The 27,202-nt window shown below is 39.7% G+C and overlaps 2 protein-coding genes across 6 annotated transcripts in view; one reads left to right on the top strand and one right to left on the bottom strand.

The window, feature by feature from the left end:
• Positions 1-17,348, top strand: part of ndrg4 (NDRG family member 4) — a 69,170-nt gene extending 51,822 nt beyond the window's left edge. For 4 of the 5 annotated variants that reach the window (XM_085464822.1, XM_085464823.1, XM_085464820.1 and 1 more), the window contains 14 exons: positions 1,054-1,159; positions 3,751-3,871; positions 4,511-4,573; positions 4,988-5,048; positions 5,140-5,226; positions 5,332-5,388; positions 5,967-6,070; positions 6,200-6,256; positions 6,630-6,681; positions 10,568-10,615; positions 11,277-11,312; positions 11,460-11,511; positions 11,696-11,734; positions 13,063-17,348. In XM_085464822.1, coding sequence (XP_085320948.1) covers positions 1,054-1,159; positions 3,751-3,871; positions 4,511-4,573; positions 4,988-5,048; positions 5,140-5,226; positions 5,332-5,388; positions 5,967-6,070; positions 6,200-6,256; positions 6,630-6,681; positions 10,568-10,615; positions 11,277-11,312; positions 11,460-11,511; positions 11,696-11,734; positions 13,063-13,217 — 1,038 coding nt within the window. In that variant the 3' untranslated portion in view covers positions 13,218-17,348. The remainder of the gene's footprint in view (positions 1-1,053; positions 1,160-3,750; positions 3,872-4,510; positions 4,574-4,987; positions 5,049-5,139; positions 5,227-5,331; positions 5,389-5,966; positions 6,071-6,199; positions 6,257-6,629; positions 6,682-10,567; positions 10,616-11,276; positions 11,313-11,459; positions 11,512-11,695; positions 11,735-13,062) is intronic. The other variant, XM_085464821.1, reaches the window with a different exon arrangement.
• A 1,353-nt stretch (positions 17,349-18,701) lies between these two features.
• Positions 18,702-25,232, bottom strand: LOC146706616 (olfactomedin-4-like). Its single transcript, XM_085464819.1, has 7 exons — positions 25,126-25,232; positions 24,911-25,033; positions 24,584-24,802; positions 23,794-23,947; positions 21,656-21,883; positions 19,705-19,873; positions 18,702-19,447 (listed from the first exon to the last, which is right to left on the bottom strand). The coding sequence occupies exons 1-7, from the start codon at positions 25,177-25,179 to the stop codon at positions 18,994-18,996; spliced, it is 1,401 nt and encodes a 466-aa protein (XP_085320945.1). The 5' UTR covers positions 25,180-25,232; the 3' UTR covers positions 18,702-18,993.
• Positions 25,233-27,202: the final 1,970 nt, after the last annotated feature.

Raw genomic sequence — 27,202 nt, 5'->3', positions numbered from 1 at the left:
ACAACAATAATAAAAGAGCATCTCTAGTAGATTCTGCATTATTTCGATGTAAGTCGGGATGCGCAGATATACATCAGCATCGGCTCAAGGTGTTTATTTATATGACATATTATTTTTCCCTCGAGGTAAACATATCAACATTCCAACAAAAATATAAATGCAAACAATAAAGCTAACATAGATCAGCCCAAATCACAGATATGGATCGCTAATATTCATCTGTCATGTTTCTTATTCTGAATGTGAAACAGAGAGTTTGACAGTTTATTTTTAAACATTGTTTTCTGCCAAAATAAAATAAACATATAGAAAAAAATATCAGCATTTACTCTTTTTAAGCATCAGTTTCTGTTTCTGTATTAGCAGTGGTTTTATTTTAAAGTGTTACCAAAGGTGTACAAAGGTTATGAAGATTAGCTTAACCCTCATCAGAAGTGACAGTTTCCAGTTTAGAGACCGTTGAGCTGTTTTCAGAGTTGGAGCCTCAAACTCACAAGAACCACACATGGTGTCTCCCACTGGTGTAAGACTGGATGACAGTTTGTCAGTCAGTCCAAAGGGTGTCATGACTTTTACTGAAAGTCTCCACACAATTTGCAGCTGAATTATTTTAGTTGTTTTTGCAATTTCTAAACAGTAGTTAGCCACTGATACTGAAATTGTTTTCATATTTCATATTCCTGCTTTTTAAAATAGTCCATCAGAGTCTGGACTCTAGACCTTGAAAGCCACTGACTGTTGAATTATTTAAAACACGACCTTCTGAGTAAATTAACGTCCAATAGATCATCTGTAGGATTATCCACTAATTATCGCTGCACTTGCCTCTGTCATGGAAGATTAATGAGGAGCGTAGTGTGAACTGGCTGTTAATGAGAAAAGAGCAAGTTCAACAAAAAGCAGGTGAAATTATGAGTGTTTAATGTGTGCTGGCGCACAAAGGGAAACTCTTGCGATAACGGATTAATGAGGACATCTGTTCACCCTCGAAGGAGTTGTTTGGCGACTATGTGCGAACCACCAGGTAAATGTCTGCTTTTGTGTATTTCACAGGAACATGATGTTGAGACCCCTTATGGGATGCTGCATGTGGTGATCCGAGGGGCGCCCAAGGGAAACAAGCCCGCTATCCTCACCTACCACGATGTGGGACTGAACCGTGAGTATTGTGTTGGTGTCTTAACAGATGCTCCTGTTTCTGCACTTATCAAAGGTGATAATTGGCTTTCTACCTTTACTTTGCACGCTCACACACACATACACACACAAACACACACTTTTTCAGCCTGAGTCACATTTAAAAGAAGCACGTGTATTGGATTAGATTTTTATTAATTAATTTCTTTAAAAAAATTATTAAAGAAATCAGCTTGATATAAACTGAATGTGTCCCATTCAAGAAAATGTCTTTTGACCAGATTACATGAAATGAACATTTTACGTTGTAATCAATGACTTAGAGTCAGCAGTTTGGGGCATGTATACTATTTCAGTGGTGGATGGTCATCGTAACCATGGTCAAATATTTGTGAATCATGCTGACAGTTTTTTATAGTCTTGGCTCTCCATGATGTCAGCTCTCGCCATGAACACAGGAGAAGCCCACAACTAATGTTCAAACCTGCTGTTTACAAGAACCAGCCAATCAGAAGAAACTTGGCATGAACATGAAAGTGTCTCTGTGTTTCTGACAGACGATGTACTGAGTCACTGCACCAGAGTCCAGTACAACATAATTAAGGATTAATTTGAAGAGGGACTCATTCAAAGCTCCTTCAGTCATTTCCAATCACCAATATAAAGGTTTCCTCTAAAACTAGCACAGCAAAGACTTCATCATCTCACAGAAACAAATAAAAACCATTAAATTACTTAAAAAGCTGTGTGCATTTGGTGCTTGACAAGATTAATTATCTTTGACAAGAAAATATGTTGTCATCATTAGATAACATATCATCGCGACTTGATTTTCATTCCATGCACCAAGAGCTGGATGCTGTCATGACACTCCCATCATTGAGCAAAGGCACTGCTGCACTTAATTTAATTTAATGAGGCATATACATAGGTGGGGTAAAAATAAAAACAATGAAAAAAACCAAAGCATTTGTCTTAAATTGAGATGCTGAGAGGCATCGATGAAATGTAGGTCAGAAAAACATGGACATCCTGCAGAGGGAGGCGAGGCGGCGCCAGCGGCACTGCGGTGCTGCTTTGATGGGTGGAGGTGGGATAAGGAGGGTGGGGTGAATTAGGATGGTATGAGAGGAAGCGGAGGTGATATATGTATGACTGCAAATATCTGACTACATTTTTCTGCATCAGTCTGTCTCAGGTGGTGAAAAAACCCCACGTAAATCCACTCACTCCAGAAAAAAGTACACACAAATATTATGCATATAGAAAATGTTCTGCTGCTGCAGCAGAACCACAGGGCTATTAGTATTCACAGCTAGTCACTAAATCAGTTGACTGCAGCACACAATCACATAGGATGGAGCAAGAGCGAGGGATGAAAGGAGTCACAGTAAAAAATAGAAAGCATAAAGAAAAATTGGTGGGGGGCTTATTGTTCCATTAAAATGACTCCCAATCAGCAGATGGCACAGCAATCTGCCAGTTCCCTCTATTAAAAACACAGATCAAGAGAGAACAAGAGAACAGGAGGGGGCTGGGAAAAAATAGAAAGTGAAATAAAGATAAAGAGATTAGGAGTGCAGCAAAAAGAGAGAGAGGCCGAGGGAGAGAAGGGCTCATTTAAGAAGTAGAAATCAGGTCACGGAGTAGAAATTGTTAGGAAAGAAAACAAAGTGTGCATCTAATTGTACAGGATGCAGGGCATGGGAAATAAAAGGAGAGGAAGAATGAGAGGCAGATAAAGAAAGTACAGAGGGAGAAAGTAGGTCACGGAGTCAGTAGGAGTATAATGTGAAAGAGCTGAGCGGTGATTCAGCGTGTTGGTGATGCGAAACTTCTCACGTCAGTGGTCACGTAGCATTCATATTATTGCCCGCAAGCCGGCACTGCGGCAAAGTCAGAGCGTCCAGCTCCCCTCCCCTGATTTTCATCTCTAGCCTAGTTGTCATGTTAATTGGTCCGTTTAATTAACATTGCTCAGGCAGAGCCCAAGGAGGAAACAATGTTGCTGCATGGCTTCACTGAGTCTGACACACATGAGCAGAAAATAGGCCAACTGCAGAGCCGGTGGGAGGAGGGCATAAGAGAACTGACATCTTTTATACATGAAGCTATTTCAGAATTTAATGTTCTCTGTGGTGGTTCAGGAAATAGAGCTCTACAGTGAGGGAAATCCTCCGTGACCCTGGAAATAAATCAGACATTCCTTCCAAGAAAAGAATATGGATCCTCTCTTTTTTGTGCAATGAATGTCCCACTACTGCATATGCAGCATCTCCACGCAGCCCTTGGCTATTCTCACTGTTTTCTCATCACCAAGCATCAGTGACATTTGAAGATCATTTTCAGACCATTTTGTAAAGTGTAAAAACCACATTAAAATAAAGAAATTCATCAGTTCAGTTAGAAACAAAGGTGAATAAAAGCTGTGTGTCAGATTTGCTAGAAGGAGACTTTGCCTTTCCTTGCTGGCAGAGGATGAGCTGCACAGATGGCCACCTTCAAGATCCTCTCAGAGTGTGGTGCACATTCAATGTGATCACGTTCCTCTGCTCCCAGCCCTCCGTCCTCTCACCCCGTGCTACCTCTGCTTATTTCCTCACTCTCCTACAGACAAGCTGTGCTTCAACACTTTCTTCAGTAATGAAGACATGCAGGAGATCACCAAGCATTTTGTGGTGTGCCACGTCGATGCCCCGGGACAGCAGACTGGAGCATCACAGTTCCCACAAGGGTACAAAAAACACATCTAATGAATGGAGAATTATTTATTCTTCCCTGATTAATTATCTCGTGTTTAGTGGAGTCATTTACAAACTGAGAAGTTTTATAGGTTTTTATGCCTTAAATCATTAATTGAATTAATTTCTTAAATTGTGATATTCCCTTTATTGATTATACTATAGAATAATTTTATTATCTAGTTTTATTGTATTTATTTATGGGGGTGTAATGGTTTTACATTTGAAAAGTCTTATTATGAGCTGGTCAGTCCAAAAATTATTATTATTCAAACTTGTGATTCCTATTAAGCAGTTTCCTTAATAGGAATCACAACAAACAGAAAGACAAAAAGGGTAATTTCATTCATCAATGGTCATCAATGATAGTGCATAATCTGTTTAAACATGAGTGCAGATAGTGCCATTATCTAGAACCATTAACTGAGGGGAACAGAGACGTCACTGAACCGTCCAGATCCTGCACATAGAACTCTATATAATTACTTTCACTTTAAACAGCGCCCATTTACACAGCATAACGGGTGGTTGACATTTGAAAGAAAAATGTTGGGAATAACTCATCTGAGTTCTGAATCTGATAGATTTTTAAATTGTTTCGAGTGAAATGAGTCATTACTTTCTCTCCATAGGTACCAGTACCCCACCATGGACCAACTGGCTGGCATGCTGCCCATTGTTGTGGAGCACTTTGGGTGGGTGCTCTGTGCTTTGAATTTACAAAAATTCTGTATTTTTCTTGTATTTTCATGTTAAATTGTTCAAAATCAGAGAAAAATGTTTCTGCTCCCATTTGTGTTCTACACAAAATCACCTCACATGAAAACGAGTGTCATGCATTTTCAGTTCATTTAATGACAACTGTAGAAAATTAATTTATAGGACTAGAAAATATCAGATGTTGCCAGCTGGATATAATTTTAGTCTGAGCCTACAGTACCTTTCATGTCTGAGATATAGAACACTTGTTCTTTGCACGTATAAATTTCCCATCTGTGTGTCCTACAGTAGTTTTCTGTCATGTAGGCACTGCAGCAATACTTGTGGTATCCACACATATGAATTATTTAAACCATTGCATCCTTATATGTCTCATTGATCTTGTTTAGATTCAAGAGCATCGTTGGAATCGGTGTTGGAGCTGGAGCTTATATTCTGGCCAAATTTGCTGTAAGTCAAAAGTTATTCATTGTTATTTATGAAACAACAATAGCATTTCCATTTAGGTGTGCAAAAAGATTCTATTGTCTTTTACGCTCAGTTGATCTTCCCTGAGCTGGTAGAGGGTTTGGTTCTGCTCAACATCGACCCCAATGGCAAGGGATGGATTGACTGGGCTGCTACCAAGGTACCTCTCCTATACTGTGTCCATCCATTAATCCATCCATTTTCACATTTATCAGCCTACGTATGCCTTTTATATTTCTCATTGCAATAACTCTGTTTCCCTTAGCTGTCAGGTCTGACCAGCGCTCTGCCGGATACGGTGCTGCCACATCTTTTCAGCCAGGTAAACTCACCTTTAAACATAATGTTGTTTAATTTCCAGTGTGCTTAAGTTTCTGAGGTCAAAGTCATTGCAGGTGAAAACCATAGAAACCTAACCCTAATCCAAACCCCATTAGAATATGAGATTTTTGCTCTCTTCAAAAACTGTTTATGCCAGGGAAAAAACATTGTAATTGTCCAAAAAAATTACAGTTACAGTTATTGTTCAAGCATGACGGGAAAACAGGAAGAAAATATGTTTACTGTAACTCTTTGAAGTTTAATAACAGGTTCCTCATTCTAAGAAGCAATTATGGTTTTCTTTTGTTCCAAAACTTTGGGGAACAATTTCATCATAACAATGAAAACAAACATCAAGTATTCGGATTACCAAAGGTACAGGTACGGTTAGGGTTTGCATTCAGCACCAGTTCAGTGGGGGCTAAACCTCACAGAGCAGCACAAAAATCCTCACAGAGCAGCACAAAAATTTAAAAAAATACAATTTTAATAAAGTAATTTTGTCATCATCCAATTCGACTGATTATTTATTCTTGTATAACTGCGAGTACTACTGACCACAGCTGTATTTCTGTGCAGGAGGAGCTGGTGAGCAACACAGAGCTGGTGCAGAGCTACAGGCAGCAGATCAACAACAACATCAACCACTTCAACCTGCAGCTTTTCTGGAACATGTACAACAGGTGGAACCTCAAACTCAGTGTATTTTTAAGTAATATAAATATATGTAATATGAATAATAAACGTAACAACAAACATAAACACGCAGCGTTTTTTTTTTTAACTCGTCTATCTTGTCTTGCCCCTTTCAGTCGGAGGGACTTGGAGATGAACCGCAGTGGGACAGTGCTTAACGCCAAGACCCTGAAGTAAGTCTTCAGATGTGCCATCACAGCACAGTGTTATCTAAGGTTTAGTGGAGGTTAAAGCTTTTATTTTTGTTAATTTTGGACAGACTGACACACCACTGGAATCAGCTGACCAGCTGTTAGAATAATGAGTTTCTTGTGTTGAGTAAATACAGTCACATGATATTATAAACAGCTATAAAAGATTAGATAATATAATGTAAAAGATTCTCTTGTAAAAGGCATCTTCAAACATGTAGTCTGGACCCGACAGCAGAACAACAGACATATATTTAATCTGAGAGAGTTACGTGTGCTGTAAGTGATAATTAGCAAAATCATGTCAATGCTTAAAATTTTTAAGATGTTCACAAAGAATACTGATGGCCTCTAGGTGTCCTGTGATGTTGGTTGTTGGAGACAATGCGCCTGCAGAGGAAGGAGTGGTGAGTCATTGTTCTTTTTCTTTCTGTTTGTCTAAAGCCAGTTAAGACAAACAAAAAATCTTTCAGTTGGATTCATATTTTATATTCATTACTTGGATAGCTACACTGATCAAAATCTTCTCTTTCCTACTTGCAAAACATCAAAACTTTACATTTATTCCGACCAATGTTTCTGGCAATGTGACAAACATTAGTCTAGTTTACGCTCTTTTAGCTTCGCTTTTGGTCTCCACCAGCTCCTTAGAGAAAGATCTGGTTCTTTAGTTGCTAAATGCTCACGTGTTAATCACTAACTGTGTCTGTCTGATGCCACCAATAAGGCCACCATGAATGCACTAAAGCTCCATAAAAACAACTGTAATGCTTGACCAATGCATTCATCAGGGTATTTAACAAAAACTCTCTCCCTGTTTAGGTACCAAACATGATCCCGCACAGGTTTTATATTGGTCACACCCCAAATGGCCTTAAACCACTAGTACCAGAACCTCTACTCTGTTACCATTAAAGCACTTTAATAACAGCTGAATAAGTAGCTGAAACCCCTAAATGCTCATTAAAGCTGAAGATTCAGTGGATAAGTCTCTGCAGGTTTTAAACATTTCTCACTTAATGAACTTATCTTTGAGAAAATGTGCAGAGTGGGATCACTTAGGCTTGTATGACTATTTTGAGGGGACTTGGAATTAGTCTGTGACCTTTTTGTCTCATCATGTAGTAGCCGTGCTTCATCAGTTTCTTTTCGTCTTTATGTTGCTTCTATAAATTCCCCACAGAGCTGACTCAGTTTGTCAGAGTAAATAAAAATTAGCTTACCAGCAGACCCTCCCCTCCTTCTTCCTCCACCTGTTCTCACTCTGTTCAGTATTTTGTTCTCACTCTGTGCTCATTCGTGAATAAAGAAACAGGTCAGCCAGCAGAGACATCTCTACAAGCCTCCTTCTCCCCTGCCTGTCTGCATTACTATAGGTGTACTATAGGTGTGTGTGTCTATTTGTGTACGTGTTCTCCAGAGGCCAGATGGCCTCGTTCTCGCTCTGGGGCTGTCTGAAGTGGCCCAGATATGTGTGCTTCTGCACCAGTTAATCTGCCGCCTGTTCAAATTGATATCAAATCACTCCATCCTCTGTGAGATGGAGAACGAGATGCAGGGAGAGTGATGTTGTTGTTATAAAACCTCTTGAAAAGATAGAAGGATGGAGAGATGGAAGCAGGGATGGAGGGAAGGGAAGCGAGGAAGTGAGAGATGTGAACAGAGGTTAATTTATTGGATGTGACAGATGGAGGTCATATTAATATTTCATATCTGCTGATATGACCAGCTGAGGCTGCTGAGTATGCTCCACTTACTTTACGCTTTTCTTTCTTCCTTTTTTTAAGCATAAATATACGGCACATTTTGTACATATTCTTATACATATTTCCCTTTACTTACTAATTTGCATGCTCCATCTGCCTGGCAATTTTGCAATAAAGGCAATAAAGGCTATTTCTATTCCATTCTATTCTGTTAATGCAGAGTGAGTGGAATATGGAGAGATGCATATTTATAAGAGTCACATTTGCATTTCCTGCAACTAATTTGCAACTGTTTTGTTGTAGCTGTGCAAATAATTTGTAATTGATATGCAGTTTTGTATCAGCAGATGAAGCTTGTCTAAAACATTTTTTAAGAAAAATTCTTATTTTATTCAAAAAAGTGCAGATGTGCATTCATCTCACAGTTATACGTGTTTATTTTGTCAAGATTACCAAAAATGTATTTTTGGAATCTGTGTAAAGGATTAAAGATTAAATGCAGCAGAGAGCAAAAGCATGTTCTCGTTGGTTTCTGTGTGATGCCCTGAATGTGCTTTTGCATGTCCACATGTGAGCAGTTAGGCATCGTTTGTGTTTCTGTGCACATCTGTGTGCACACACTGCGGATGAATCTTATCCTGCTGGAGTGAGTCATCTCTGCAGCATACTGCAGTATCTGGGTCGTCTCCATATATGGACTATACATTCACCATCTCTGATAAAGTCCCGACACTGTTTATCTTGGAGTTGAAAGTTTTCCATCTATAGCAAGTGTTTCAGTGTGTGTTGAAAGCACGCCAGCACTCTATATGGGTTAGTAGTTTAAGGTGTGTCGTGTCTTTTAATTATAGCAAGCAGTTTCATTTGGCTTTATAGCTGTTGCTTGCTCACTGCAATTTGCATTTTTAGATCTTAGACTTGATTCTTGCACTGAAGTCTAAAATCAATAGAATTAGAATATCTTCATTAAGATGGTGGATGTTAGTTATGAACTCACTGTCAGCTCACATTTCCCCAATCAACCTTTGAGTGTGTTCATATGTAAGGTTTGGCATAATATGGCCAATCACATGGACATGAACAACAGCAGAGCCCCAAAAAGAAAACCAAGCAATATAGCCAAACAGATCTGAGGAATTAAAAAATATAATCCAAGCTAAAAGTGACACAGTAAAACCCGTATGGAAGTCTCCGCAGCATATGCAGTATATTAGGCATAACTGGTTAAATGGTACATGACATGTACCCTTGTAAGAGATGAGAAGTTTAACTCTTTTCCCTTTGGATTAGGGGTAAGTTTGATAATATCTGTGTCACGGTTCACGAGGCGAGCCGTATGGAATTATTAAAGGACCCAAGATGCAGCACAACTGAGGTGAGGAAGCTTTATTAAAGGAGCGTGCTCAAACAAAGGCAAGGGTGGCAAAAACAGAACTGAGTAAACCCTAAACTGGGAAAACTAAGCATAGAAAACAAACCTGAAACCTAGAGACACATGGAGATGCAGGAGACATGGAGAGACAACCAGCGACAACAGAGGAAGACACGCAGACAAACCAGCAACTAACAGAGGCAGACAGGTTTAAATACAGAGAAGGATAACGAGGGAATGAGACACAGAAGGCGGGCACAGCTGGGAGTAATCAGACATGACGGGACAGGGGAAACGTAAACTGAACATACTGAGATCACACACGGACCTTCAAAGTAAAACAGGAAAAACACACACACACATGCAAAGACACAGACTCAGAGACTTGGGCTAAACACAGAGACCTGACTACACTAGAGGTAATACACAGGCAGGGATGACACCAAACAGAGGGAGCACAAACTAAACCCTGGGAAACTAAAACACAACAGTCATAATACATAAAACTATCAAAAGTAAAAGTACAAAAAGTCACCAACCCAGGACCATGACAATCCGTCACATTTGCTCAGTCAGAAGAGGGTGAGCTCTGCCTATACAGCTTACCTGTACAGGAAAAATCCAGAATCTGTTCTAATGGTCATCAAACCATGTTTTTATTGATTTATACTGAGGTTTCAAAACTCATCATAAAGGTACAGTGGAGGTCATCCAATGTCAACTTTATGGGGGAAAGAGTTAACTCTAAGAAGCCAGTGTTATCTTGTGTTGTCTTGTGTTATCTTGTTAATCTCTTTTAAGTGTTACTGTATTTGGTATGTGTGCAGAAAATTACATAGTTTGGGAAACATACTGATCATGGTGTCACCAATCTTGCTAGTGTGACTTTTGGCCCCCGGCTCTGTATTCTGCAACAATTTTTGACGTAACCAGTGAGGCCATGCAAACCACTACTATAAAAACAGTAGCTCACTTATTTTGCCTGAGAGTAAAGGAACGCCTTTCAACAATATATTTTTGTGTGTTATTACGTTTTTAGTAAAACACTCTGAATTTCCCTGTATCTAAATAAACGTGATTGTACTTGAATGTTATCTGTAAATGTGTGGACATTTATGTTATGTTGCCTGATGAAGTCATCAGAAAGCATGCAAAAAGATGTGATTGTTCTTGTTATCTGGCTTAGTCAGCTCAACCTGCTGTTTTGTCTTTAAGGTCGAGTGTAACTCCAAACTGGACCCGACCAACACCACCTTCCTGAAGGTAAACGTTTGCTCTCGTTTCACCTACTACTGCTGTAGATTCACTGAAGCAACATTTTAAAGTCAGACACACAAAGGAAAAGTAGACGTGTGATCATCAGCAATAAAACAACTTGTTTCAGTTTTCAGTAATTTTCTAAAAAGCTATTTTGACCCTTTTTACTTTAGTGTTGTGTTGTTCAAAGAAATATGTTTAATTTTGGTAAACATCCTAAATAGCTATTTCTTAATTACTCTACATTGGAAGTAATTCAGTGTGTAGAAGTTGAATAATAAATCTGAACACATTTATGAACATATTCACAAACAAGAAATACTGAACCCAAGCTTTAGAAATACTTGGGTCGATATATTCTGACAGAATGTTTCATAAAGAAGAAAATACAAGAAAAATAATAACATAGACATTGTTTACCTTGATGATAGACCACCAAAGACACCAAACAGATAGATAGATAGATAGATAGATAGATAGATAGATAGATAGATAGATAGATAGATAGATAGATAGATAGATAGATAGATAGATAGATAGATAGATAGATAGATAGATAGATAGATAGATAGATAGATAGATAGATAGATAGATCTGTCACACAGACAGAGATGGTTGATTGATCATATGCTAGTTGGCTGATGGCTGCTGTCTCCTCCCGTGGCAGATGGCTGACTCTGGTGGACTGCCCCAGCTCACACAGGTAACACAAACAAACCACTTTGCATCATGAAGATGCTGCTACACAAACAAATAAAAACACCACAGAGCACAAACTCACCATCCACATTTAAGACACTGTTTCCTCAGAATTGAGTGGAATAAAAACTCTGATGTGGTTTTTTTTCAGCCCGGCAAACTGACAGAAGCCTTCAAGTATTTCCTGCAGGGGATGGGCTACAGTAAGTCTCCAAACCGCCATAGTTAGTGAGACAGAGTGGGATTCAGTGTTTTTTGTTTTATTTTTAAAATTTACTTTCAGGTGTATTTTTGTAGTGTCGAGTGAGTGTGCTATGATGTATTTTATGCAGAGGGTTATGACCAATATTAATCTTGCCCTCTGTCTTCCTTGCCCCGTTCTTTCAGTCGCTAATGTGAAGGATCGGAGGTTGAGTGGAGGGCCAGGTACTTCCTCCTCCCCGTTCACCTCTGACCTGTTATTGCCCTATTCAATGACTGTGGTATTTTAGAATTTCTTTTGAATTTCATTTGGTTGTGAATATAATATTTTGGGCTAATTATTATTATTATGGTTTTTTTTTTTTTTTACTTTTGCTCTCATTTTTGGAGTTTCTTTTATCCTAAGGACATTAACCCCCCATCTTTGTTTTATCAAATATAATTTTTCCTCCAATGGAAAAATATACTGCCCTTACTTCCACTCCCCCCATTCCTTTACCATTGCATCTCCAGTCCTGCTCTTTGCATGGCGTTCAGCTAGCTTTGAGCAAAGACTTTCAGACCAAGTTAACAATAATTCACCATGTCTTTAAAAAACGTAAATAAACTGTTGACAAAACCAAGTTGTTTTTAGTTACACTGGTTAAAAATTTATTTTTCCCTTGTATCACAGAAAGATGGAATGAAATGAACTGAACTTTGTTTAGAAGATTTTAAAAAGCATAGCTTACCTGATAGGAGAATTTTAAGTCCAGAGCTTTGAGTGTTTTTCTGCAAATAGCCATGATTTTCTGACCTTATTTAAAACTCAGCTTTGATATTCAAATATCCCAGGGTTACCTTTGCATTCCAATTTATTACAAATTATGGATTTTTGCTCATTTTTCCTATCAGCAAATTTTAGTTTTATTTTCAGTGGGAAGCAAAACAAAATACCCAGGTAATAATGGAGGTCAAAGAAGAAATATTAAACTTTAATGTGCAAATTGGCTGAAAACAGGCTCCTGATGTTGGTCTTTGTCTACTGACTGTGTAAGTGAAAAACTGTAGGCTAACGTGTGTGGTGTTAAAACTGTCAGGGATGCTTTTCTGGGTTGTTTCACCTTCCTGAAGGAACCATAATAAGTCAGTGAAGTGTGAATACAGGTTAACTTAATCCTGATTACTCTAAGGAAATCCAAAAATGTCTTTGCTCAACTTGTTATCTTTCTTCAGTGCAGTCATTTAATAATGACCAAACAAACCCAGTTCCACACTAATCATAGTCTGTTCCCATGAGAACAACTGAGCTTATTATATCACAGACTGAGTACATGGTGCTGTTAATGTGTCTCCAGGTAGACACATTAACAGCTTTAATTAACAAGCCTAACAATTCATGACTGTTGTATGAGCCAGTCAGCTGCCGTTTCTCACCTGCTATGAAGAAACATATTCTTCAGTTATCCACATTAGCATGTGCTCCCTACATCCCCCCAACATCTACTGATTGCACTTTTTTTATTTATTTTTTCAAAAATGTAAGAAATTTGACATGTTGAAATTTCTCCCAGTGCCCTCAGCCAGTATGACCCGCCTAGCTCGCTCCAGGACGGCTTCCCTGACCAGCGGCGGCTCCGTGGAGGGATCCCGCTCACGAGCCTGCACCCACTCGGACAGCACTGAGGGAGTCGGCGCAGTCACCCATACCATGGAGGTGTCCTGCTGAGAAACCACAGGAAGAAAGAGGGAGGGAGGAAGTAGAGGGATGGAGAGAGAAACAGTGAGGCGGGCTGTGCAAACAAGAGGTGGAATTGAAGGTGTGAGAGAGGTAGTCAGGCTTGATGGACAGGGATAGTAATATTTGAAGACAGCTCTCTTTGTCTTCATCTACGTCCTCCTTATCCCTGTGTCTGCCATTTTCTTCCCTCCTCCACTGTAAAATTCCATATGTAACGCTACTTTAACACCCTAAACACATTTAAATATCCACCTCAATTTCCTTTCTCCCACCACTCAATGATTTAGCATTTACTCTTGAAGTGTCATTCTTGTGTTTGCTGAGTGTGGCCTCATTCTTTGCGTGCACCCTTTCTAACCTCCCACCCCCCAAACACACAAAACAGTAATTCTGTCAACAGTCCATACAGAAATATGCTGTAAAGAGCTAGTGATGAAATCTGATACGAGCTGGTAAAAGTGCAGGACATAGCAATGAGAGCCAGACCGTTCTCACTCCCGAGGCGTAACATCCCGACGTTTTGTCACGTCCCGCGGCGTTCCTGAGGAACGCAAAAGGTGACCTTCCGCGTTCTTATGGTACGCGCCGGGTTATGGCAGAAATCCAGTGGAATGACGGTCCCGCGGTAATAGACGTTCCAGCCCTGTATTCCAGCCCTAAACCTAACCTTCTCCCTAACCCTAACCATAACCTTGTTCCTAAGCTTAACCACCACTTTAATGACGTTAAATAGTGTTTTCCCAAGCGATTTGAAGGAGAAGAGTAAACATGTGTAGATTGAGTCCAAACGGTTGTCATAGGTCCTCAGTTTTCCGATGTCGTCATGTAGGAACGTGTTGGGTGCCCGAAAACGTAATATGTTGACGATTTGTCACCTAGCGTAAAATGTTACTGTTTGGGATGAGAACGTGTTGTGAGAGCAGTACTTTTATGGGGTGTTTTCTGTTTTTATGTGACAGATTGTGAGCATCTCTCTCTGTGAAGTTTGAGAATCATGCGGGTGGGGGGGGGGGGGGGGTGTCCAGAATTAGGCAGACGGCAGAACACAGCATGTCATAGCCGAGTGCACCTGTAGCGCTAGAGAGGATTTGTAAGCATAGTTAGAGCTCACAACGTTGCTATAAAGCTGCACTTGGTAAGACCTTATTTCAAATGGGTGAACTATAACTAGATTGAAACAGTGTGATATTGTCAGTATATGCTTCAACTTATCTCCATTGATGCATTTACATTAAAATATTAATAGTCCAGGTTTATAACAGCTCAAACTTTGAAATAATAAGCTATTTTTCAGGCTGTCTGTGCTTCTGCATGTGTAGTATCTGAGACATATTCTGAGGCTCATTACCTCAAAACAGGAAATTACACGCGGGCCGCCAGTCACAAGCGCACCAAAACCAAGCCACTACACCACCAGGGAGCTTTATCAGTTTATCTGCTTTACCTTCTTCTTTTTGCCACAATAATATTTACATTAACGTCTTTGAGTCATCTTGATTTTGCGTGAGAAGACAATCTGGAGCTGTTTGGTATCAAATGAGCCAAAAATTATTTAAAAACATCAAATCCAACGTAGCCAATGTAGCAGCAAAGTTGTTATGAAGCACTTGAAAAACACCTTCTGTGAAATCAAGTGAGCCTGAAACTATTAATATCTTACACTGCAAAACATGTAAATGCTTAATAAAGACGGTGGAAAATGCACCCATACGAGCAAAATACTTATATATAGTTTGCAAAGTGAGGAATATTAATGTAGCTATATGAGCTTGAAGTGCAGATTAACCTGTTTGTGTTAACGAGGAACTTGTCAGAAAGCTAGAATTTCAATTTCAATTGCATTTAAAAAATCGTTTATTCACAGAAAGCCCCTTTACATTCCCATCATGAGCAGGGCCGGCACAGGAACATGATGTTACAATGCATCAGCTCCAAAATTTCGCTTGGAGCTAAATTAGCGTAATACACCAGAGTGCAGCTTTAAGCCGCGTGTCATCTCACATTTCTCAGATAATCCACTGCATAATACTAGAATAGAAGAAGTATTTATTAACATGTATATGCATGTCAATGTGAAAGTAATCTTAGGGCATTCTAGTATGTAATTAGTTTCTAGTATTAGGGCATTCTTCATTAGCACCTTACTTGTGGCTAGTTAAATAGAGCCATGGATGCAAACACCTTCATTAGCCTGCAGCTGTAGTGCATGGATGTGGTTCTCGCCATAGGCAGCTCTTTGTGGTCTCTTAAGATGACAATCACAGCCTGACTCAAACCAAACTTGACCAGGGAGGGGAGCTGAGGCAGGACCAGGCCAGCCCGACAACCTCTCGCTTCTGGGTCGACGTCACAGAAACTTGCCTTCCGTTACAGCATCCAGCCCCTCTTTGTGGATATACCAAAGCTACCTACCCACACAAACACACACACACACATTTTCGCACATCTACTGAAGTGAAAGCTGCGTGGGCTGGATTTTGTAATGGAAAAAAAGGAATACACAAAATTCACATGCAAGATGGAATCCATTGCTATGTGGTTAGTGGGTGTTTTGATGTGCCGTGAAGCCACAATCTCACTGGTGTAGTGCAACATAGTGAGTATATATGTGTAGTTTTAGACTAGTGCAACTGTGTGCTGCAATCTGCTGTAATCCTGGATCACCTTAATAGTGATCAGGGATGGGCTCCCTTGGATTTTAGCTCATTAATGTACAGTATTCATGTACCATAGTCACCTTCGTCTGCTTTCAGTTTTACAGGAAAACCCTTTGGTCCCCTGTCAGAAGGGGCGTAGCTACCAATTGCTGAGGTGTGCACTTCCCTGAGGCAGCCTGTAAGGGGCGGGGCTTTTTTGGCGCCATTTGGGCTCCAAGCTCGGAATGTAGGGTAACCCCCAGCCACTTAAAAAAACAAAAAACAAAACCCCTCCCTCTAAAAAAATAAAAATAAAATAAAACAAAAAAAAAAATCACAAGGTGCCCCGGCTCTCACAGGCAAACCCAGCTGCACCCTAAAGGGCTATCAGCTGAAGTCACTTTTTAAGATGTCGGTAGTGTTTTAGTCATAGTTGTGAGCACCAGGGGGCCCTAAAAAGCAACAGGCTGGGAATGAAAATGAGAAAATGCTATATTTGTGTAAAGAGGAAGGGAAAAGATCATTACCAAAACACAGAGAGAGATTCTGACCTGAAACATGGCTGAATGAATGTTAAAGGAAAAGAATGTGAATTCGTTTAAGCTGGAGAGATTGTTGAATTGCTTGAAATATTCAGTAATGGTCTCAAAACGCAGAAAACAGGGATCAGATCAAAGACGTTCTTATAGAACCTCATCGGCCAACTTCACAAAAACTCAAGGTTGCATGTAGCAGATTTTGTGATCATTTTCACTGTTTCTTCTGTTCACTAAGCTATTTTCTGCCATCCTCCTACATGACTCAAACTGCCTGGGGGGGCTCCTGAATGTATCTTGTCCCTTTTTGAAGTGCTGTACAGTATTGTCAACCCACACCTCATCCTCACTATGTTTTCCATTTCTTTTATCTTTGACATTTAAACATGTACATGAAAACCCATCTCCTATCTGCTCCTTCCTCTTCGAGGTCTTTAAATAGTGAAGTTGAATTGTGAAAGTCCACAGGTCCTGTAAGCTAGCGCTGGATCAGTTTGTATAGACCTTGGTCCTCCTTGCACTTGTAGATACTTCTTATTTATAGAGCGGGTTACCCCAACCGAGCACTCTAACATTACCGTATTGTGAGAAAATGTATTTCTTTTCCTCTTCTCTTGGAGATTTTTTTTAAAGACAATAATAGGGTGTAACCTCTTCATGGTATTTTATTGGTCCATGTGCTAACACTATTTCTCTTCTTACTGCCATTATGACCAATTTGTATTAAGCAATAAGTTCTTTTTTCTCATTTGGATCGTTTCATATTGTGGGAATCTTCCCTCTGAGCTTGTTTCTATTCACAACAGTAGGACTCTTACCGACTTCGTTGTCATCCAGATGTGTACTGTAAAGTTTAAATATATTATATAAATACATATACAAAGTAAACTGTCTCTGTCAATGTACTGATCAAGTAACAAGTGAGAAATAAAGACTTTACGTCAGAATTTGACGACTCAGGTGTTTTCTGTCACGTTTTGGGTGCATGGGAAGCCTAATAGAGAGACGCCCTTAGACACCAAAAATGTGGTTAATATAGAGCAGCTCAAGGTTCAAGGTTCTCTTCATAACCAGTGCGCAATATTGCGTTTATGATGCCAGAGGCCACAGGGTAAAGTGTGGTTTGAGGCCTGTTCTTATACAAGCTTGCTCTCTGTACGCAAGCTAGCTTTGGCTAGCAGTCTATGTACTGTACACCTGAGTAATGGGAACATATACCAGATACATACAATGTAGGCAAGTAATAAAATATTCAAAGTAGATCATCTCATTAAAACGCTTGAAAATAATGTGAACATACATTTGGAAACTGTTGGCTCTGTCTAGCACAGGCCCACCGCTGGAACGAGACAATTTAACTACACAGCAAAGGCATTGAACACCAAGTAGGCAAAGTTCTTTGTGTTACTCATGCATGAGGGAGACCTGCCTGGAGCCAAGTGTCGTTCCACCCACTTGACCTCCGTCAGACTCTCAGCCAGGTTCCCCATAGCACTCCTTTTATTGAGCTCACATGAATATACATAGGTTCATTAACATATGACGTCTACATACACACAAAGAGTACCTTGCCTGTGCGTTGTGTAAGCGTGTGTGTGTGTGTGTGTGTGGGGGGGGGGGGTCAAGATGTGACCCTGTGAAGACTCCCCAAAGCTGGTGCCAGGAGTCTAGCGGTCCATCTAAACAAAAGGCACTTAGCCTAAAACTGATATAGCTACGTTTATCCTACCATAAAACAATAAGAGAAGGTTTGACCTCTCCCAGGATGTAGGTGTGAATGCCAGAACACTCTGGAATGTACACAAAGCCTTTGCAGACTATTAAGGATCAAACCTCTACCAACATGACATTGATTATAACACTCTAAGCATATATGAGTAGATATTTCTAAGCATAAATGACAATCAAGAATACAAATCTAACAGAAACTTGTAGTTTGTAAACTTGTAAATCAAACATTTTGAAGGTGGAGAGAAGAAGGGTCAACATGTTTCAGCCAACTGATGTTGGAGATGAGGGAACTATTAGGCAAAATATCAGAAGTCATTTCTGGTATAGAAGGCAATACCCAGCACTGAGGCCTTGTCTGCTGAAGGATATTGCATCTTTTTATAATATTGTGGAAATACCATACCTTGTGGTCTTTAAATATTTCTAATTTTCAGAAGTGAGATGTGTTTGCCAGTTGAACTGACTTCCTGATGGAGTCGTATAATATACCAATGACGTGGATTTGCTCAAGCTTTCCAAAGCTGTCCACATCTCTCTTTACGTCTGAGTTGCTCTTTACCCTTTTTGTAAAGCTGATGTCAGTTAAATTCTACACTTCCTATACAATTACTTGATCTAAATTTATACCAGTAGCTCCATGTTGACTTTTGAAACATAGCCTGAATATAACACTGAATAAAACCACACCAGAAGTGTATGCTTTTAATTGATTGAAGGAAAACAGTAAAAAGAAAGAGACAACAGTAAATTGGTTTAGTATGTAAATTGATAATGCATATTGTGTATAGTATGTGTCATTTTTCAGAAATTCAATGCTTGTTTTTATTCTTTAGTAACTATTACTGGAGTCAGTATTTAGCTTCAGGACTGATTATCCAGTAACTCAAACTGCACCTTGTAAGAGACCATGTAGGAGTCACAGTAGGCATGAAGCATCTGGTCCACAGGGCTGTAGTTCAGGGCTTGAATGTTAGGAGCCAACTTCTTCATGAAGATGCCAACGTTGAACCTCTCCTGTCCCGTCACGGGGTTGAAGGAGTAAAAGATCTCCTCGACCTCTTGGTTGACGTAACGTGTGGCGTAGAGGACGCCGCAGGCCATGAAGGTGTTGGTCACTGCCTGCTTGTAGACTGAAGTGTGCCAGGTTTGTCCGAGCTTTGGTGGTTCACCCTCTTCCACCTTGGACAGAACCAAGTTGCCAAAGTCCTGGGTGGTGGTGTAGACCACCCAGATGCCAGACTCATCTGTTGCCAGGTCCAGGTCAGTGCATTGGTAGCATTCTTCAAGGTTGCAGAAGTTACCCTTTGCATTGTACCTGATTAACAGAGGACAGAAATGAATGTTTTACACCAAAAAATGTCATGTTTGCTTATCTCTTAAAGACCTGTACTTTATGGTTTCTCCTTTTTAAAAGAATATATTTCCCATGAGAGTGTTTGCAAAACTAATATTTATACTGAGTAAAATATGAGTAAAAAGAGTATTTGCTATTCTTGTTATAAAAATAAAAACTGTATTTATTATCTTTATTACAAAATAACCATTTTTAAAAACAGAGTTAAGTGAATCAACCTGGTTCCTTTGGGTAGATGTAAGGTGGTAACAATTTTGGAAGTGAGGTTGAAACGACAAACGGCATCCTTGTTGTAACAGTTGTAGTACAAAGCGCCTCCATACAGAACATTATTTGGACCTTGGATGGTGTTGGTAGTTGGATTTGAGGGACTGATCTGGACGTTGCCTGAAAAAGGAAGAAAAAGATAATAACTGACAAGCCTGATTAAAAAACAAAACCTATTACATTTTATAATACTGTTTTTATATTATCCACAAAAAAATAATTGTGCTTTTTTGGTGGGTACATCTTTTCATTGGTCTTTGATTATTGTTTAAATTATTTTCAGGATCACAAACATTCTCTTGTGTGTCAATCCTCTGCTGAAATTAGCCTTCAACAAATTTGAAGTGTATTCCCGTCTGACCCAATGTTGCTAAAACCAGCAGTGCCTAGCTTTTTAAAAAGTTTAAGGATTGACTGAATTTTCTTTAAAATTAGTTACACCTTCAGGGTGAACCTTTGGTGCTGAGATTGTCAGGAAGAGAGCCGGATTTTGAAAGTATCAGAAGATTTCGCATGATTCATGCTGTGTTTTTAAAAAAAAAAAAAAAAATCTACTGAGAGACTGGAGGAGTTTACTGGAGTCACTATCTACAACTTACTTTTAGACTGGCAGTATAGACAGAGCAAGGTGATTAGGGATGGGTATTGATAAGATTTTCATGATTCCGATTCCATTTTCGATTCTGTTTAACGATTCGATTCTTTATTGATTCTCTTATCGATTCTTTTTTTAAAAGGAGAACACTAAGGTCGATTAGCTTAGAACTTTGCTTTATATCTTCTCTTTGAACAAGATAGAAATTTAGAAGTAACATGGCCTTACAAACCCAACAGTGAGATCTTAAGAGATCCAACCTACGGCTCTTCAATGGGGTGTCACAGGGGCCCCAGGAAAAAAAATGTAAATGTAAAATAATAAAATAAATATTCTCCTGTAGCAATAACAAAGTATAACATAAATTATTCTGTAGCAATTACACAAGAATATCCAGTAATGTCCCTGCCTACAATTAAACACATTCACTTAGCGAAAATCGGGGGCATCTGCTGTGGCAAATGGGTGCAAGCCTTTTACCACAAACTCAGTCACTGCTCGGTGACATTCGTCTATCCTGGCCTGAAAGGAGACGCTACCGGTAGACTGCAGTGAGAACTGCCAGCATCTGAGCCAGACTCTGTCTCTCTCATCATGGTCACTAAATGCACAGTAATGGCAGGTTTTGTAATAAGGCAGATCGCGCTAACATAATATGCACTGTTAGTTGATTATTTACCTGCCGCATTAACGGGAGAGGACGTGCAAACGTTACCGCTGCTGCTGGGTTGAGATTCACGAGTCCGGAGCGGAATTAAAAACACGACATTCATTTAAGGTCATCGCGTGTTTTGTGAGCAAATGTTTTTGCATATTTGTAGTGTGTCCTTCCTTAAATGAAATATCTACTTTGCAAGTTGCCGTGTTGTCATCAGTTCTTGTAAAGTATAACCACACTTTTGAGTGTTTGAGCCGCCATGTTTCCTGCCAGGTAAATGACGCTCCGCAATGTGGTGACGTCATTCGGGGCGACTGGAATCGATATCGACAATTCCAAGGAATTTTGAAACAGTGGGAACCTCAACAACCTCAGCTGTTCTCAACAAGAACTGGTTTTTGATACTCATCCCTAAACGTGATGCTGTTATAGAGCCAGTTCTGCTTTTGTGCCTTTTGTGAAACAACTTACATTTCCACAATTTTGGGAACTGACTCTGTAGTGTGACTAGCAGAAGTGTTTAGTTCTAGCTTACGTTTTTTTATTGGAGGAAAGTCAGTCTACACCTTGCCTTCCGTACTGTAAATAGTTTACACTTAAATGTTCCCCAGTATGCCACAAAAAATATTACAAAAGGACAGGTTCTTACCAGGGACGCTCACCCCAATGATGAGGGAGCTCAAGGTGGAATAGAAACGGACGTAGTGGGCATATCTGTTGCTGGAAGTCAATATTACCCGCCAATACCAACTCTCCTTCCCGGCTTCTGGTTTGGGATCCCGACCCCAGGCACCATACTTGTATGAACCAGGATACTCTCCTGCTGTGTAGACCCTCGGTTCACTTATATTCAGAAACTGACCATAGGGACAATTACCTGAGGATAAAATGTTAAAGGAAACAAAGCGAGAGTGTTAATTTGCATGGCCGATTTCTTCCCATATATGGCTATAGTAGTTCATTCAGCAGGATTATAGTCAAGGTAAGACTACTATTTATATCTGCAAGAGTTAATGTTTGGTTGCATTGCTCTGCTCCGGGCCTTTCATGGAAAGTGGAGAGCAGCAGCAAAACTCCAGTACAGAACACAGCAGGCATCATTGTCAACCGATATTGCAATGATTAATCAACATACAGAATGCAAGAAAGCTCTGTGCTGGAAGTTGGTTGCAAAGTTGTTGCTTACAAATGGAGAGTCCTCTTCTCACACTAAGGTTAATTTTGGAGTTTCACAGGGTTCAGTGCTAGGACCAATTCTGTTTACATTATACACGCTGCCTTTAGGCAGTATCATTAGAAGACACCGCATACATTTACACTGCTAAGCTGATGACACCCAACTCTATCTACCCATAAAGCCAGATAACACACACCAATTAGTTAAACTGCAGGAATGTCTTAAAGACATAAAGACCTGGATGGCCGCTAACTTTCTGCTTCTTAATTCAGATAAAACTGAGGTTATTGTACTCGGCCCTGAAAATCTTAGAAATATGGTATCTAACCAGATTCTTACTCTGGATGGCATTACCTTGGCCTCCAGTAACGCTGTGAGGAACCTTGGAGTCATTTTTGACCAGGACATGTCCTTCAATGCACATATTAAACAAATATGTAAGACTGCTTTCTTCCATTTGCACAGCATCTCTAAAATTAGAAATATCCTGTCTCAGAGTGATGCTGAAAAACTAGTTCATGCATTTATTACTTCCAGGCTGGACTACTGTAATTCATTATTATCAGGATGTCCAAAAACCTCCCTGAAAAACCTTCAGTTAATCCAAAATGCTGCAGCAAGAGTCCTGACAGGGACTAGAAAGAGAGAGCAGATTTCTCCTGTTTTGGCTTCCCTTCATTGGCTCCTTGTTAAATCCAGATTTCAAAATCCTGCTCCTCACATACAAGGTCTTAAATAATCAGGCCCCATCATATCTTAATGACCTTGTAGTACCATATCACCCTATTAGAGCACTTCACTCTCACACTGCAGGCCTACTTGTTGTTCCTTGAGTATTTAGAAGTAGAATGGGAGGCAGAGCCTTCAGTTTTCAGGCCCCTCTTCTGTGGAACCAGCTTCCAGTTTGGATTCAGGAGACAGACACTATCTCTACTTTTAAGATTAGGTTTCAAACTTTCCTTTTTTCTAAAGCATATAGTCAGGGCTGGACCAGGTGACCCTGAATCCTCCCTTAGTTATTCTGCAATAGGTGTGGACTGCTGGGGGATTCCCATGATGCATTGAGTATTGCTTCTTCAGTCACCTTGCTCAGTCGTTATGTGTTAATAGACCTCTCTGCATTAAATCGTACTTATTATTAATTTCTGTCTCTCTTCCACAGCATGTCTTTTATCCTGTCTTCCTTCTCTCACCCCAACTGGTCGCAGCAGATGGCCGCACCCCTCCCTGAACCTGGTTCTGCTGGAGGTTTCTTCCTGTTAAAAGGGAGTTTTTCCTTCCCACTGTCACCAAAGTGCTTGCTCATAGGGGGTCATTTGATTGTTGGGTTTTTCTTTGTATGTATTATTGTAGGGTCTACCTTACAATATAAAGCACCTTGAGGCAACTGTTGTTGTGATTTGGCGCTATATAACTAAAACTCAAAGGTGAAAATTGAATTCAATTTAAAGTGGCTTGCAGAAATGTGGACATGCTAAAGCAGCTTAAATAGCACGTTTTTTGATATCTGCCAAATTAATGTTGGGTATCTGTGCAGGTGTGGAGATATGCAAATGCTATGCTATAGTCAGATCGCTTTGAGCTGCATAAAGGAAGCTTTTGGGGATTACCATGTGGACGCTCAGTGGGTTGGTGGGTGGGATGAAGCCCGTTCTTGCATTGTTGCAGGTCCCTCTTCAGGCGTTGGTTGGCTTGTTGTCTTTTCACCACTTGCATTGTGTCAAATGTCTCTAGCTCCTGCATCTCTTCTCTCAGGTCCTGAAGCTGACATCAGCAGACATCACAGATCTCTGATCAAAAACTCATTTTAATTGCACGTAAAATATGGTAAGAGTTTTGAATGAGCATTTACTCAAAATACAAGCTGACACATGAAAATGGTGCATTAAGTAAGGCTGGGTTTATGCCTGACTGAAGACCTTGCCATGGATAAAAATTAGACAAAGTATTTATTCTACAGGTAGAAACAATGTTTTGTGTTGAGCCTTTAATTAGGAGCAGTCTTTGAGGAAAACAAGAGCAACCACTGAGCAGTCTGTGAATTAGAGAAGCAGACTACTTTTTGAGAAGGCTGCCAGGCTCGGCACATACAGTGAGAAGGCCAAGTCATAGCAGTACTGTGACTAAGCAGACTATAGTGTTGTTATGATGTATTTCTGTCATTGTAGAATTTATAGAATTCAGTAGCTTCAAAAACATCAATTTCAGTAACTCATTTTGAAAATGTTCTAATGGGAATGTAAATTATTTTAGATGTGTGTAAGTCAGAGTGACCATTTTCTTTGTCTGCCAAGTACCAAGACTTCAGAGATCAAGTGAAAAAAGCATTTTACGTTAAAACGCGATCGAGACTTGAAAAGCAAGTTCTTAATATAATGCCTCATCTGTTTGTGAATTTACCTGTTGAGTTGTCGCAGCAGTAACACGCTCCTGTTCCAGACTGGTGCTGTTGAGCTTATCAATCAGCTCATTGATCTCAGTCATTTCGTTCTCTATGACGTAGAGGCTGAGAACACCGTAGAGCTCTCCATCATCTTCTTTCTCCAGCATCGATACATCCTTCTCCAGTACAGGCAGACGGCGATCCAAACCAAGGAGCAAACTCTCCAGCTTTATAATCTGCAGGCAGAGCAGTGGCTATAAAGTACTTAGCATGAATGCACACATACATACACACACACACACACACACACACACACACACACACACACACATACACACACATACCTTCTGTGGCATAAGGTTGCTGTTGCAGTCTAAGGCAGCACCTTGAACTCTTTCCAGTTTGTCATGAGGGAAACTTTTCTCAGATTGTGCAAATTCACAGACACAATTCTCAGACAAAGATATCTGAAATTTAAAATGTTAAACAAAGCAAAAATCAGTTAATAAAAAGCAGTTAATTTAATTAAAATATCACAATGTCTTCTGTGTTTTCTTACCTGCTGGGTGATGGTAAACAGCACACACAGTGGAACAATCACATACAGCTTCATGTTGGATCGCTCGGCAGAACTGCATGAAAGTGTCTTAGTGTGATTTTGGCATGTGTGTGACTGCAGCAGCTAACTTGTGTACACTCCCATTAAGCTCTACTGTGAGCGTGTGTTGAGTTTCACTTCCCCTCTTGTGGTTGGGATTGCAGCAACACATGAAATTTTCTACCTGATGAGGAAAAATTGAACGAGTGACAGATGGGGGTCCTGCTGCTCCATTACTGATGAGGAGAACAAACACTTTGTTTGGAGAAGCACAAAAATGACTTTTTGGAAAAGGTCTGTCATCCACCAAACAGTTATTACTCATATTCCCAAAACACCAAAATGTTAGCATCAGATCCTTTAACTTCAGCATCCACCAGGAATCAGCCAGTGGCTTAGGAATACTGCTAGGGTTGGGTTGCATTTGAGCTACATGCTGAACACGCATATTTTCAGAAACTAGAAGATGTTGATTTCAAAATGAACTCTTATCTTTTGTACTTGGTCTTACGGACCTTGCACACATTTCCAGTTATGCATTTCACATAGAGAGGTTGGACCTCCTGCACATCCTCCAGATACTGAGTTGGAGATCCTGGTAGAGCTACTTTGTCAGAGTAACACTTTTATGACATCCCTAAAATATTATCATGCTCTGTGACACGTTTTCCTCCTGGGGCTCTTCACTTCAATACAGTTTAATTTATACAGCACCAGATCACAACAACAGTTGCATCAAGGCACTTTTTATTGCAAGCTAAACACACTACAGAAAAAAACAAAAAAATATTTGTTCTGGTTTATGGTTTATGTGTAAAAATTACAATGTCGATTTTTTTTTTAACACCTGAAAAATTCTCAAAAGCCAAAAATATCACGTAGCACGGGATTGGAGTTATGTAGTACTTTGCCTTTTAAACACATTAGCTTTAGGCAGACTAAACCATCTGAGGTCTAAGCCATTGTCGGTGATGACCCCAACCATAACCCTCTGAACTCTGAACCTCTGCAATCAGAATATATCATTTTTGTTTTTATTAAATTTTTCTCCAAGACTTGCAATTGGGCAACACAGAAAATAACCATTCTAACTGCAACACATGGAAAACAAATTTTACCCCCCCAAAAAGGAAAAAAAAAACGTCTGCTTTGCTCTTCTCCAAAATACAGGGTTAGGGTGGGTTAAGGTCAGACCTCAGGGGGTTAATAGCAACACAACTTATACACTCAAAAGGACAGAGGTCCTTCAAAATGCAGTTCTGTGGCATGTTGTTGGGAAATCCTGTGAGGGAAGTGTGATTAACATGTATTTGAACCTTTCAGATTTCCTGAGATGTGCAAACAGCTTCTGTATTGAACCACTGAACTTAGGAAATATCACACCCATTAAGAGTGCTGACAACATTTAATTTCGGTAGCTTAAATTTCCAAATAATCCAGATGACCTGAGAATACATGTCAATTACACAGAACTCTAGTGTCATTTTATTGTCAATCATATAAACGTTATTAATTAACAGGCAAACCTGATTTAGGCAATGCAGTGGAAGAACTATTCTGAGTATTTTCCCCCTTCGTGCACTGCAAAATCTCCAGTGTTAAATTGACACTAGAAAGTGTCTATATGTGTCCGCTCTTTTGAGTGTTAAATTAACACTTTTGACAGTGTTATATTTCTAACAGTAAGCTAGTCACTGAGCAGTGCTGACTTTCTATCACTGGGAAATAACTAAAGATGCTAGTAATATTTCAGTGTTAGACAAACAACACTGCTAATGTTAGTCATTGTTAATCTTTAACACTGACTAGGTTACTGCAGAAATATAACGCTGTCAAAAGTGTTAATAAAACAGTGTCGAAATTGTTAATTTAACACTGGAGATTTTGCAGTGATGAGTTCATAGTTTTTGGATATTTGTCACATTTACATATTTCTATGAATTGCTTTGCAAGTTTGATACCAGCTCTGATGTGACTCCAAAGCCTTCCAAAAAGTGAAGCTTATGTTTCATGAGTCCACAAAATATTTTCCCAAATG

This window comes from Copadichromis virginalis, linkage group LG7, assembly GCF_057382275.1.
Source record: "Copadichromis virginalis isolate Kocher_CV1m ecotype Utaka linkage group LG7, C_Virginalis_male_GT1.1, whole genome shotgun sequence".
In the NCBI taxonomy this organism is placed as follows: domain Eukaryota; kingdom Metazoa; phylum Chordata; class Actinopteri; order Cichliformes; family Cichlidae; genus Copadichromis; species Copadichromis virginalis.
This window is presented reverse-complemented; position numbering and strand designations above follow the sequence as displayed.